General features: G+C 44.1%; 1 protein-coding gene across 9 annotated transcripts in view; it reads right to left on the reverse strand.

Annotated features, from left to right (window-relative positions):
• Nucleotides 1–14,136, reverse strand: part of RBMS1 (RNA binding motif single stranded interacting protein 1) — a 213,976-nt gene that overhangs the window by 128,611 nt on the left and 71,229 nt on the right. Inside the window, exons 1-2 of one of the 9 annotated variants that reach the window (XM_038584644.1) lie at nt 10,804–10,862; nt 9,744–9,826 (exon numbers count right to left, since the gene is read on the reverse strand). The exons of 5 other annotated variants lie outside the window; for them this stretch is intronic. Coding sequence is in view for 2 of the 4 variants with exons in the window: in XM_038584639.1 (XP_038440567.1) it covers nt 2,473–2,541 (69 nt within the window). In the remaining 2 variants the exon portion in view is untranslated. Of the gene's footprint in view, nt 1–2,472; nt 2,573–9,743; nt 9,827–10,803; nt 10,863–14,136 lie in introns of those variants that run through there. 3 more of the 9 variants (XM_038584645.1, XM_038584639.1, XM_038584641.1) reach the window with 3 other exon arrangements.

A 14,136-nucleotide genomic window follows, 5' to 3' on the forward strand; every position in this document is an offset into this window, starting at 1 on the left:
AGCTAGCTGCAACTGTGATAGTTTTAAGAGCTTAACTCCCAGGGTCCAAATCCCAGCTCCGCACTTTGGGTTGTACAGACTGGGCAAGTGACTTCACCTAGGTCTAGTTTTCTCAAAAGGAAAGGAGATCTTATCACCTGTCTCACAGGACTGTCCAGATGACTAAAATTAGTTAATCCATCTAAAGCACTTAGAACATGGACCAGTAGGCAGTAAGTAAGGCGCTCAGTGACGGTTAGCTACTAGGAATACATATCCGTAAAAAAACAGGAATCTCCTTCCTCCAAAGGTGACTTTTAGGTATTCCTCACACTCAGTTTTTCCTTCAAGCAAATTATCTGCAATCAGCTCTAAGAGCGGCTTATAGATTTGTAGATTAAAATCAAATCACATTATACACCTAAAGTTTACCTATTCTTTCATCAAAATGAGCAAATTAATATGAACCGAAAGGTGCAAGCTTAGTATCACAAAGTCTTCTAGAAAGCATTAATTAGACTTCCCGTTCAGACTAAGCCAGGATGAGATCACAAAGTCACTCATGGTAACCAGGTCCCCACGCTGGAAGTGTGCTTTCCCAGTGAATGGCTAAATACTAACAAAAGAAGCCTTTGACTCAAATACCACTGGTACCCGGGGTCTTGTGTCAGTATAATGCCTACACATTCATTTCTTTCTTTGCCTATAGAAAAAAGAAAGTCTGTTTGTTTTTCTGATTCAGTCAGCCCTTTTAGTCTCTGAATCTAAGGAGAGCCCAGTGAAAAGAAGAGCATCTTATCAGCGTGCTCCAGACCAGCAGGCTGTCCCCCTCCACACACAAAACCTCCAGCCCCTCACAGCAAAAGGGCCTCGCCCTCAGAGCCTTTTCCCCATTTCAGAGCTAACACCCCGCCGGGTTTTGACAACAAATAAATGAATACACAAGGCCTTTACATAATTAGCCATCTTTTCAGGTAGAGAGAGGTGGGTGGAAGAGGAGGGTTCAGGAGAAGAATATTTATTGTAAATTGGCATCACTGATGAAGTTGATGTAAGTGTGTTGGATCCGAGGGCATTTATTTTAAATGAGGCCATAGGAAGTGAGTTTAGAGATGCCTGGTTTAAAATCTAGACAATTTTAGCAGACAAGCCAGAAACGCAGATTTTTCCCCCCATGGGAAAAAGGAAAAAAAAAAAAAAAGAGCTTTTTTACTTAAGCCAGCTAAAAGTTGCACTGACTTGGCCAGCAAGGGCACACAGACCAGGGTGTGTTTACTGCCTTTTCAAGGGAAAGCTAACGAGTAAAAGAACCAAGGGCCAGAAAACAATACTTTCTGACACTGTCACTGTTTGACCAAATTAGCCCTACTCTCAGATATGCTTATGCTAAGACATACCCCCCCCCCATCAAATGACTTTGAGAACAAAAAGGAGTAAATATAATCAATAAGCCTGTGAACGTCTTTGGGAAAGCCACCGGGCATCACTGTCATCTGTCACGATCCTAACAGAGCTACGGTCTGCATCGAAGGACAGAGTCCGCTTGTATCATTATTGGGATAATAACTTAATTGATTTGTCTCCGTGGCTAAGGATGCAGACAAGGGATCTGCCGTGGAAGAAAAATATCTGCGATCGTGTTTTTGTTTTCTCAACAAGCATCTTGCCGCTGACCTCTAAATCAGTTTAACCTTTTCCAAACAGACCTGCACATTTTTTACATAATTTGGAGCCAGGTCCTGTTGCTGCTGCTGCTGCTGAAGGGCTCTGCGAGATTTATCACAACATGGCTTCAGTAACCTTCTTTTAAAAACAAAGATGAAAAAAACAAAACAAAACAAAACAAAAGGCCGAAACTACAGGCTCCCAGCTCGGCTCCTTCTCCCGGCAGGGGATTTCGCTCTCAGCACCAAAGTGCCTTTGGAGTTCAATCTGCTAAAAAATGTATGAAACGGCATTGAAATAGGGAAAGGCACGCGTATGACTCAGGCTTCTCCAGGTCGCTGTGCAACTAGGATGTCAAAGGGCTTCCCTGTGCTTCTGAAAACTGAAAACCTTGAGAAAGTGACAGAAGTTCCTGTTTCGTCTGCCTCCCTCCCTCCCTCCCTCCCTTAATATATATGCGGGGGGGGGGGGGGTGCGCGGCCCGGCACGGCGGGTCTTCCGGGTGCGCGGAGCGGCGGGCAGGTCGGTCCAGGTCGAGCGCAGCCGGCGATCGCATCGTCTGCACACAAAGGTTTCGGGGGGGGGACCCCAAACTTGTTGCGGGGCTGCGGCAGCCCCCGCGCACCCCCCCCCGCGTCCCGCCCCGCGCGGCCGGCGGGCACCGGGCTCCCCCGCGCTCCCCCGGGCTCCCCCGGGCTCCCCCGCGCTCCCCCGCGCTCCCCCGCCGCGCTCCCCGCCCGGCCGTCCCCGCGGGCCGCCGCCCCCGAGCAAGGTCGCCGCCCAGCCTGCGCCCCGGGGCCGCGGCGTCGGGCCGGGCGGCCGCCTCACCTGCTTGCGGTAGGGCGTCCTGCAGCTGCTGCTGCCCCCGGGGTTCCCGCTGCTGCTGGGGAAGATCATCGCGGCGGCGGCGGCGGGCGGCGGGCGCGGGGCAGCCTCGCCGGAGGGGGAGGGCGCAGGAACTCGGGGAACTCCCTCTCGCCGCGCGGCGGCGGCCGGCGGGGGCTGCAGCAGCTCGGCCGCTCCTCCTCCGCCCTCGGCCTCGGGACTCGCCTACGAGCGCGGCGCGGCGGCGGGCGGCGGGAGGGCAGCTCGGGCGGCCGCCGCCCTGCGTGCCATGGACGGGAGCTCGCCGCCGACGAGCAGCGCCGCCGCGTCCCTCCTCCCGCGGCCGCAACCACCGCCCCGAGAGCGCGCCGGCCGGGGAGGGAGGCGGGCGGGGGGGCGGGGAGGCGGCCGCGCCCCGCCCCGCCCCGAGAGCGCCCCGCCCCGCCCCGCGCCCCCCGCCTCCCCGCGCCCCCCCACCCCGGCCCCCCGCCCCGCCCCGCCCCGCCCCGCCCCGCGCCGCGCCGCGCCCAGGCCCGCCCGCGCCTCCCTCCCCGCCCGCCCCCGGGCGCCGCAGCCCCGCGCCCCGCCCCGCGCGCCCCGCAGGCCACGGCCAGGGCCCCCCGGAGCGCCCCCGCCCCCGCTCCCGCCCCCGCCCCCGCCCCGACTACCGGCCCACGGAGCAGCTCCCGGCAGACCTCGGGAGCCCACCTTCCCCCACCACGACGCTGACACTTTAACCTCGGGAAGCGGGGCCCACGCGCCCCAGCTCCCCGGGGCGAGCACTCGGGAAAGTTCTGAGTCGGCTGCCGGGCCGGAGTTGGCCAGCCTCGCTTCAGACTCCAAGAGCGGGCCCCTCGGCGGCCTTGGGTGGGCTGGTAACCCCCCCACGCTGCAGGGGTGCAGGCCGCCTCTGGGAATTGTTCGATGCCACCCAATGTGTTCTGCCGAAGGCGCACAGAAACGCCAAAAGGGGACAAAGGGAGGAAGCAGCCTCCTTTGTTCCCCAGTTGAAACTACGGAGGGCGCCTCCAGATGCCCCCTTTTCTTGGTCACTTTCAAGCTGCTGTACGAAGCCTAGAACCTCGCAGAAGGCTCCACGGCAAGTCCCACAGGCAGAGCCCACGGCCCCGGGGGGCCACTGAGGCAGGCCTGCCATCCCTCACGCTGGCCTGCCCAGCTGTACTACGGGGACAATCACAGCAGCTCGCCCCCTGGCCCCCGGCCCCCGGCCCCCCGCCCCCGGCCCGGCCTCTGACACCTTGGAGACAGCCATCTGCCCTGATCAGGAAAAATCCTAACTCCTCTCAGAAGTGAAGACACTCCACCTCCAGCTGCCATAAGGAAAACAAAGTGTCCCCTAGGGTCTTCCAGGGAAGCTGTGGCTATTTGATCTCAGGGTTGGGAGTTTGAGCCCCATGTTGGGTGTAGAGATCACTAAAAAAAAAATAATAATAGTAAACTTAAAAAGCTGTATCTATTCAAAGGTTTTTCCAGCAGCAAAGAACGGAGAATGTTCATCTCCGATAACCTGCTTGTGACTAAGTGAGTCACCTCCATATTCCAAAATGCTCCCAACATTCTCCAGCAAAAGTGATGAAAACTAGCAAGTTTCACCTATTTAAAAACAGCAAAATATACACAAAATATACTAATTCCTAATTCTTTCCATTGAAAGCAAAAAGCAGCAGCAGCAAAGGAACTTATTCTAGGCACGGTACTAGGTACACCGTGGACAAGTTAAGAACTGGCTGGAATAAAATTCGCAGAAACATATCTGTCTTTTAAAGTGATTTAAATAAACAGTCCAACTAACATTCAGTTGCATGCTGATATTATATATATGCTACAACTATTTGCTACCAGTCCATGGATTTACAATTGTTTCGGCTGCCACTTTGCTATCTGCTGTCACTAGGGCGCTTTACTACAAGTTATCAACCACAAGTATAAAAATACAAGGTGTTAAGTAGAACTGTTCAAGCTATAGGTACCTTTTCCTGAGAAATTAATGCCCCAGCAGTTCAGACCTATCATCTGTGGAAAAAATTCCAGGTACAACCTCAGTGGTCAAGACTGGTCCCTTAGGAAACTACAATCTAAACCACAAGGAACAGCACAGATTAATTGTTCTACAGCTCTCCTCTAAGTTCATAATACTTTTGATGTTGTGCTATTCTAGAATACTAAGACTTGATTTGATACCCTGCAACAGCTGTACAGGAATAAGGGAAAATTTCAAGTGATAATAAAATTTAAATTAGAATACTAAAATATACTAAAAATACTTTATACTGAGTATACTAAGAATACATTCATATTCTTATTAAATATAAATAATATTAAAAAGACTTTTTAAGAATAAAAAGGATATCTAAAGATCAAAAAAATATGTAGCGTCCTACAATGATGAATGACATACAAGCAGAAAACACAAGGCATATATTTTTAAAGACAATGTCTACCATCCAGGATTCAAAAGTTTCAGGCTTAGGTAGGTATACTATGCTCTTACACAAAGCAGTATAAAGAAAGGCAAAGACAGCCTCAAAGACTATAAAATGTAATGAAGTCACTAAAGTCCAAACGGTTCCAACCTAAGAGAAATAACAGAAATGTGAAATCATGTGTGTATATATAATCAGTTATAGATATTCACAAGTGGTTGGTTGTAAACGATTACAGGGATAGATCCTAGTGAGATTCGTCTGGGAAAGTTTATTGACCTTTGAAACAAATTTGTTTTAAGACAGACAAAGCAAGGAAACATTCCAGAGAAACTGCAAGTTATCATGGGAAGAATTAGGGCTTTGGAATCTGTCCTGTAAAATACTCCTTCTCCTGAAAGGGAAACGGAGACTCTGCTGTCCAGGTAGTCCTACAACACCCTGCACCTCCAGCTCAGTTGGTGGGTAAAGTTATGGGAATGTGACCCAAAAGCAGCCAATCCGGAGACAGGCCAAGTGACCCATGACATGGTTTGGTTTAGAGAAAAAAAAAAAAAAAAATAAGCAGAGCCAATCAGAGTCTCACCCTTGGGAATCTGATTCAGAAAACTCCAAGAGCTGAACTAGTTAGGAAAGGGGCAGAAACTGCAACAATGCCAGGGGGTAGAGTTGAGGCCACAAAAAGCCAAAACCATATGCAAGCCAAGGTTATGAAGAAGCAGAAACTATGAGTAAACAGGAAGCTGACTGGCAGCAAGCAGAGAGTAAAGCAGATGCCAGGAGCGGGTGAGCACTTGGCCGTGAGATGATGAAGGGAGCAGCAGTCCCTGGAGCAGCTTTGGCTTCCAATGGCCCCTCCATGTGTATACTTTACCCCACCTCCCTTCTTCAGATGGCTTAAGTGAATCTGGATTTCACAATCCAAGGAGCCAAACAGATCTGGCTCCACATTTCAGCTTCTCACTTACTAGCCACATGGCTTGGGGCAAGTTAGTTAACCTCTCCGAGTCCTGGACTCCTCACAGATTGTCTTAAGAATATATACAGCACACCAACAGAAGTGCCAAACTCAGTAAGTGGCAGCTGTTGTTATTGTTTCTCCAGGTTTTATAGCGATGGTTTGTAGATTTAAGTGGGTGTACAGTATAAGTAGCGGATGCCCAGTACGTCTGGCTGACCCTCAATTCCATCTACACCCAGGAGCAAGGGTGTAGATGGGATTGACAACATCCGAAAAGAGCTTTCTAAGACTGGCAGGCCACAGATTTAACCTTTAGAGATGGGGAAAAAAAAAAAAAAAAAGTGTGGCAAAAGGTCTGTTTCAATAGTCTCATTGCCCTGAAGTTTTTCTCCCACGTTTGTTTTTGTCCGATTTCCTTTAAAGAAGTTACGTGTTGGACCACAACCATTTCTATATGAACGGGAAGACCGTGGGCAGCAGCGGAGACCGCACTGTAAAGCAGGAGGAGTCTGCAAAGGAGGACGGTATAAGGACGGAGCCATCAGTACAGGCAGGAGCCTGCGATCTCTCTAAAAGACACGAGATCTGCAAACTCCAGGCATTTGCAGAACTGGAATTTGAGAATCTCAACTCAGGAGACATTTGCCCCAAGAAACAATCTGAAAATCATTTTATAAGTCATTAACAACAGCCCTATGAAGTGGGGAGAGCGATTAGGCTCCATCTACAGATGACAGGGAAAAATCTAGGACTGACTGACCTATCCATAGCTAGGAAGTAGCAAGCAAGTGTGAAAATCGAGACCCGATCAGGGTTAAAAGATTTCATCCTGTGCTCCTTTAATTCTATAATGCTGTCTCCACCAACAAAGCCTTATAAATAACGCTCCAACTCCTAGGTGAGTGAGTACTTGTAACCCTACAGCACCCGAGCTGCTCTACACTAATAATGCAAGGCATTAAGTGGTAAGTACCGGCCAAGTGGTCTAGACAAGTAGGTGGTACGGGAGTCTGCCAGAGGGAAAGATCAATACAGGATAGATAACACGGGCGTAGGAAGCTCAGATGTATACATGTTTTGTTTGAGAAACATTTATAAAGAAGCACTATGCAGATGACAGGACAAACAGAACTTGAGATAGGGGCTTGTATGAGAGAGCATGTGGATTTGGGGTGACAGCTGCTGCAATCATGGCCAATCGATGAAGTCCCTGGAGGGAGCAGATGACATAAAGTCAAAAGGCTAGGGAACCCCCTCATTCCAACACACACATTACTGAGCCCTGCAGGAGAGAGAGAGGAGCCTCTGAATGAAATTACTACAAAGAAAGTATGGTGAGAAAGCTAAGCTTTGAAAGAAGAAAAAAAATAAGGACAGAGAAGATGTCGACGAGATAAGAAAGACTAGAACACCTCTATCAACAAAAGAACAGATCCATCGCAGGTTCTATTCCTCTATCATCGCTACAGCATTTCAGGCACCTGTTTTTATTTGGATCACATTAAAAACAGAAAGGACTCGAGGAAAAATTCACTGAACATTATTTCAAATTACACTCTTTAATAAATAAAATATAATCACATAGTGCTGGTTAGCCTAAGCAGCCCACACTAAAAAACGGTTTACATTTGAGAGCCTCTATGTTTAAAAGCTCACAAAGCCTCTGGCTCCTAGCAAGAGAAAAAAAAGAAAAAAGAAAAAATATGAGGTCAGCAGATTCTTTAAATTTCTGTTCTTTCCTGGTACAAAATAGGCTTGATAAAGAACCCAATTTCTAAAGTAGCAGCAATATTTTTTATTATTTACTATTTTGCTTTTTAAAAAATCTACGATTCTTATTCTTATACTTAAAGCCTCCCTAGACACACATAAAATCATATGTATGTAGAAGTGAGACCACTATAATAAAACTATAGCTAGAATCCTAGTGCATACAGAACAACATAAACATCGCTGCATTCTGAAGAGTCTGACCACAAGCAATAATCTGATGATTCTTAAATCTATCCTAGGGAACCAAACAGAATAGGATTGCCCTACTACTGCTTCTCTGCATGGACTAATAAATAATAGCTGTCATTTACTGAGTGACTACTATGTTCCAGGCACTCTCTCAGCATGTTCTATATGCTGTCTCCCCTGCCCCCCTCTCTCTCACACACACACACAATCACAAGATTTATCCCACTTTACTGAACAGAAAACTGAAGTCCTGAAGCTTGGAGGTTTTTTTTTTTTTTTTTTTAATTTTTACCTATTTATGATAGTCACAGAGAGAGAGAGAGAGAGGCGGAGACACAGGCAGAGGGAGAAGCAGGCTCCATGCACCGGGAGCCCGACGTGGGACTCGATCCCGGGTCTCCAGGATCGCACCCTGGGCCAAAGGCAGGCGCTAAACCACTGCGCCACCCAGGGATCCCCTGAAGCTTGGAGGTTTAACTAACTTTCCCGAGGCCATAGATCCAATACATAATGGAACTGGGGTTTGAACTCCATTCTCTCTGAGTCCAAAGTCCCCTGCCTCCAATAACACTAATGATGGTTATTATAAGTCTCTTTAAAAATATTTATTTATTCATGAAAGACACAGGTAGAGAGAGAGGCAGAGACACACAGGCAGAGGGAGAAGCAGGCTCCACGCAGGGAGCCCAACGTGGGACTCCATCCTGGGTCTCCAGGATCACGCCCTGGGCTGAAGGCAGCGCTAAACCGCTGAGCCACCTGGGCTGCCCTGGTTATTATAAGTCTTTAGCTATGGGTTAAATCCAAACTCCACGAGGGAAAACTTAAGGGCCCAACACTAAGTATGCATCTTGGCTTCCCCTGTTACCATCTATGTGACCTTGGCAAATCATTTAAAAATGGATATGGCATAATGTTGAATTTTCATTCAGCCAAATATGAAGGCAAGCTTTCCAATAACAGAATATACAGTTAATAGTATAGATATATAGTCTATATATATATACTAGCTCCTAAATCTCTTAGCTAATGATTACTAAGATGGAACCCATCTCTTTAATCAGTCTTACATTCTGGGATAGTTGGTATGATGGAGTTGGGAGGGATGCAGAAAGAAGTACCTTCTAGAAGCTGGGATGGTGATTAGGTGGGAGGTACTTCCAGAAACCTGCACTAAAACTGAAAACGTATTTTCCCTTGAAAGTAGTAGACCAGGGGCAGCCCGGGTGGCTCAGAGGTTTGGCGCCGCCTTCGGCCCAGGACCTGATCCTGGAGACCCGGGATGGAGTCCCACATCGGGCTCCCTGCATGGAGCCTGCTTCTCCCTCTGCCTGTGTGTGCCTCTCTCTCTCTCTCCCTGTGTCTCTCATGAATGAATAAATAAATAAAAATCTTAAAAAAAAAAAAAAAGAAAGTAGTAGACCATATTAGTGATTAGTTTCCTTGTGGGATTCATAGATGCTTTGAAGTCAACTAAAATCCTAATCACCACTTAGGACATTCCTCTGTATGGTGAAACATCCTCCAAATCTGAAGCAAATCATTTACACTAAAAAACTTTTGGATATAATCTGTTCATAAATTAGTTATTGCCCTGCTCTTATAGAAGAGTTAATAAAATTCAAAGCTTACTCATATTTCTGGAACCATGGTTCTCTGTAAGTTAAATTTCTTTCCCAAAGTTTTTCTATTAAAAATAGCTATACAAGTTCTTATTCTTTTCAAAAAAAAAAATCTGGAACAGGGAAAGGGTTATATGAATTTAAAATTCAAGATTTTTGTTGTTATTTTATACTACATTGAATTTACATTAAATCCTATAAAATGAAAGAGAGTCAACTATTTGGAAAACAAGGACAAAGTGCTCTGCTTCTCATTTATTGTGTATTAGTATTTTCCTAAATTACCTGGATGGATGTCTCAATCCTCTATCTTCTTTGACTGTGGAAATCTAGTATTGGAGCTGCTATTCTCCATTCCTATAGCAAGCCTAAAGGAAAATAAGGGCTTATTTTCAGAATACTTTGAGATAATTCAATGAGTTGTCCATGAATTAGAGTAAAATGTACAAATTATGGGAGATATGAGATGATCTTCAAAATTAGTTTCCTTAAAGAGATGGTAGTAACAATCATCTACTGTATTTGAGCAAGAAAAAGGGCTGAGGTGAGCAAGGGAAGGGCTGCTGTGCCACAGAAAGAGCAATCACATCTGCCTCTTGCTACTGGGGAAGAAAAGGAAAGGATATCAACAGAATTTGTAGAAAACTAGAGCCAAAAAAAAAAAAAAAAAAAATCCCAAAATCGTAGAAAGCAAAATTTGAACCTGAAATGACCATCTCCTTTCCATGAGTAAAAATCAACTCTGGAATGAAATCTTTGAGAGTACAGAGCAAACAACCGTACGTGGGACAGACAAAACCCGCCTCTAAGCTCAGGCTGACAAAAGGTTATCCTAAGACTTTTCCTAAACGTCTGGGGTACCTAACCGATGTTCATCTAAAACCGGGGATCCATAGCATAAATGAGGTTTTAAAGTATATAAAACAAAACAAAACAAAACAAAAATAAAGTATATAAAACACAGGAGAAACACAGAATGAAACCGTTTCCTTTCTCTTCCTTTGCTACGATCACCATTAAACTAAGTCTATTATTTCACCTGAACAGGAGGGTGATAGGACAATTAATGACGCCCTGTAAGTAAATGGAGATGCTGAAAAGCTTTTCGTTCTCCACTGAATTGCAAATGTAAAGGTTCAAATGAGAAAATAAAGAATTAGAAATGAATTTATATTCAGTTGAGTATGTATGATGGCAAATTTTCCAACATCAGAATATTTAGTTAAAAGTTCTGGAATGGGCTACATACAGAGCTTATAAAAATTCCCCACCCTAAGTGTCCTTAAGAATGACTAGTTCTGGGTTATCTAATACACTTAACACATGGGGCAAACAGATGACAAACCTGTCGCAAATTGATACTCCCCAAGCGAAGAGAAGGCAAGTGAGGAAATTCTGATGTTGTCAGGACAATATGACTGATCATGACATCAGCAATTCCTAATTCCAAACTATAAAGAACACTCCCAGAATGCTGACAGCATATTACATGGGTCCTCCCAGAACCACCCTCCTTTCAGCTCCCTACCTAATGCTTGATCCAATGGCAAATATGGTAATGTTTCAACTAAGGGATTATTAAGTGTTAAAAATCCTGTCAGATTTTTATGGTACCTAACCATATTAAAGTCTCAGGGAAGGGAGGCAGGCATTCTCCACTTTTTTTGAACAGGTGAGACAGCCCCGGATAGGTTAAACAACACGCCCAGGGTCATGAAGCCCAGAAATATAGAATGTCAAGGCTGGACAGAATTATTAAGGGTCAGGCCCTGTGCCTGGAATATAATAATCATTCAATAAATATTGCAGCAATAGAATGAATGCTACTGTCTCTCCTTGGACTCCCTGACCAATAATAAATTCATTCCATCTATTCATATTTAGCTGCATCTATTACAAAGCTCTGTTAAATGGCTTCCAAATCTAAACCTACGTATCACAGTCCTACCCTAGAACTAGTCTATGTCTTCTATACATTGTATAGTGTTTTTTTCTCCATATTCCCCACTTCCTTACCCATAAAAGTGAGGGTAGAGTCATCTTATTTTGAGCTTACAAGATTGCTTAAAAAGTCTGTAAATCTCTGATGAATTTCTTAATCCACTGTCCTGTATATCGTAGATTTTGTTAGAGTCATAAATGGATGAGGCACACCAGCCTTCTTATACACACACACACACACACACACACACACACGGCAGAAATGATGATTTTCACCCATTTTTCAAAACCATGATTATCTGAAGTTAGAAAGAGCAGAATCTAACAGTAGAGTGATCAAGTCTTAAAGGATAAGCTTTATAGATTATATTAAATACAATGAATTTTCATCCTAATTTTTAGATCACCTGGGATCATACAAGCGGTTGTAATAAACAATGCATTTTGCATTTGTGTGTGACTTATTAAGGAAAGAGGAGTCCACAACCAAATGATTTCTCTTGATCTAAACTGTTACTGTCAGAGTAAATCCTCTTGCTTTACTTTTTGGGGAAAAGAGAAATGTCCTACTCATCTCTCTGAGATCAGTGTCCTATAAATATTTGGACATAAACTGCATATCATGTAATCTAAGATGCCACTGATTATAAGATGCTTGACAATTACTGAGATGTTAACATTTGGAAAAAAATGGACAACAGTAATTATAAGACATCATAAATTATATGGATCCTGATTCCAGAGATGTTGAAATGTGAAAAAGGGAGCCTTAGACTCTGAATGGATGGCATACAGGTCCACGTACACAATGCATACACAAATGCACACGCATGTTCTTTTCATTCATAGCCTACGTTGGAGAAATATATTTTTTCATTTCATTTTTAACCTTCCTAAGAACATAGAGCTACTAAGAGGTTACAAGTAAATGAGTTGCAGACTCCGTTTTTCCAAGGAGATCTAACTGTGTCTCACAACTAGTGGGCACAGTCTCCACAAGTCAGAATGAGAAACTTCACCCTAATCTCACAAAGGCATCCATCACAAAGAAACAAGCCGAATGATCTACTTCCCTCCTCAGCCATCTCCCCCACAATCTTATCAAATTACACCCATAAAAAAAAAATTACACCCATAGTGTGCTATACAATGCATTTATGTAATTAAGAAAGGGTAAAGGGAGATGAGCCTAAATCTATAGATATTTATCAGACTTCTCCACTCCACACTTCTTGCTATTAGCGCTTTAAAGTTGTCAGTTGCAAAGAAAACTTGAGAACATTCATCCTGTACTGTCACTTCATCAAGTTTCAGTCACAGAGACGCATGTGCACAGACACACACACATTCCAACGACCAGGCATCAGCACCGCTCTGGCACATAGCATCGATTCAAGCCCGCGAGTCCTACACATAGATTTCCATCTTTTTTTCAGCACCTAGAACATCAGTTCTCAGTCTTCCTCTGGCTTTATACTGGAAAAGCAATTTTTACATGAATCAGCTAAGTTGGATATAAAAAGACATACCTTTAAAATGGCTATCACAATCCTTAACATTGATATGAAATTACAAAGTGAAGCAAAAACAGTAACTTAGCAAGTAAGATGACCCCATTTTAGAGAAAAAGTATAAATGATTTACTTAGAGCAGTGGCCATTAGTAGATGCTACTATCTGATATTTCTTTTTTGCTCAGGAAGTGACTAGCCCCTTGTATTTCCTCCTCCTTCCTTATGCAGCTTTCCTTTTAGTCATTTCCCTGTCAGTATGAAGACAAAGCCAGTATGAGAAAATGAAACAAACTGGTCAATCCATTAACTGACAATAGGCTGAACCAACCTAGAGTCTCCATAAGCTTGGAGATTATCTATAAATTTCATTTATCTGTAATGTCTCCCTTGTGGCAAGAGAAAACTGTAACTGATTTCACAATGAGAATTATGTGGTAGGAATTATTAACACATCAAACTTCTAATATATCCCAAGCCCCTAAATGAGGGCCTGGAACATACTAGGCATTCAGATATTGCTTGAATGAATGTATGAATGAATGAATGAATGAATGTCTTCAAAATGCAGGCAAGTCCCACTTGAACAGATATTTTTATACCATAAAAGTCAAACAAGCTTGTAATTTTGAGACGTGCTAATTCAATGACAAATTATAAATTCCAATTTATTAGTTCAACTTCTTCAGTATTAGAGAGTATCATTCCAGGATCTGTAATTCATGATCTCTTGAGGGATTTGAAAATATATCCTATTTTAGGGGCTCTTTTAAGAAGGCTTAGAATTAACTTAAGCTATTTATTACCATGAACATCATTAAGTATATCAAATCACTTTGGAAACAGTTTTTCCCCTTTCCATATCTCTGCCCTCTTTATTTAAAAATATCAGGGATGCTTGGGTGGCTCAGTGGTTGAGCTCCTGCCTTCCACTTAGTGCGTGATCCTGGAATTCCGGGATCGAGTCCCACATTGGCTCCCTGCATGGATAAATAAATAAAATATTTTTGAAAAATCCTAAGTTTTTGATGATTACCAAATTTTTAAAAAGTAGGTGTACAAGTTCTTGTAACGGAAAATCACGTAGTTTGTTTCATTCTATCACACAATACTTTTTAAAGTTCTATCAGTAAACAAGAAAGGACAAACTGTTGATAATCGCTGAAGCTCATCTTTCTACTTTTGAAAATTCTCACAACCAAATGACACCAGTTTATTAAAAGCTTT

Source organism: Canis lupus, chromosome 36, assembly GCF_011100685.1.
Source record: "Canis lupus familiaris isolate Mischka breed German Shepherd chromosome 36, alternate assembly UU_Cfam_GSD_1.0, whole genome shotgun sequence".
NCBI classification, from domain to species: Eukaryota; Metazoa; Chordata; class Mammalia; order Carnivora; family Canidae; genus Canis; species Canis lupus.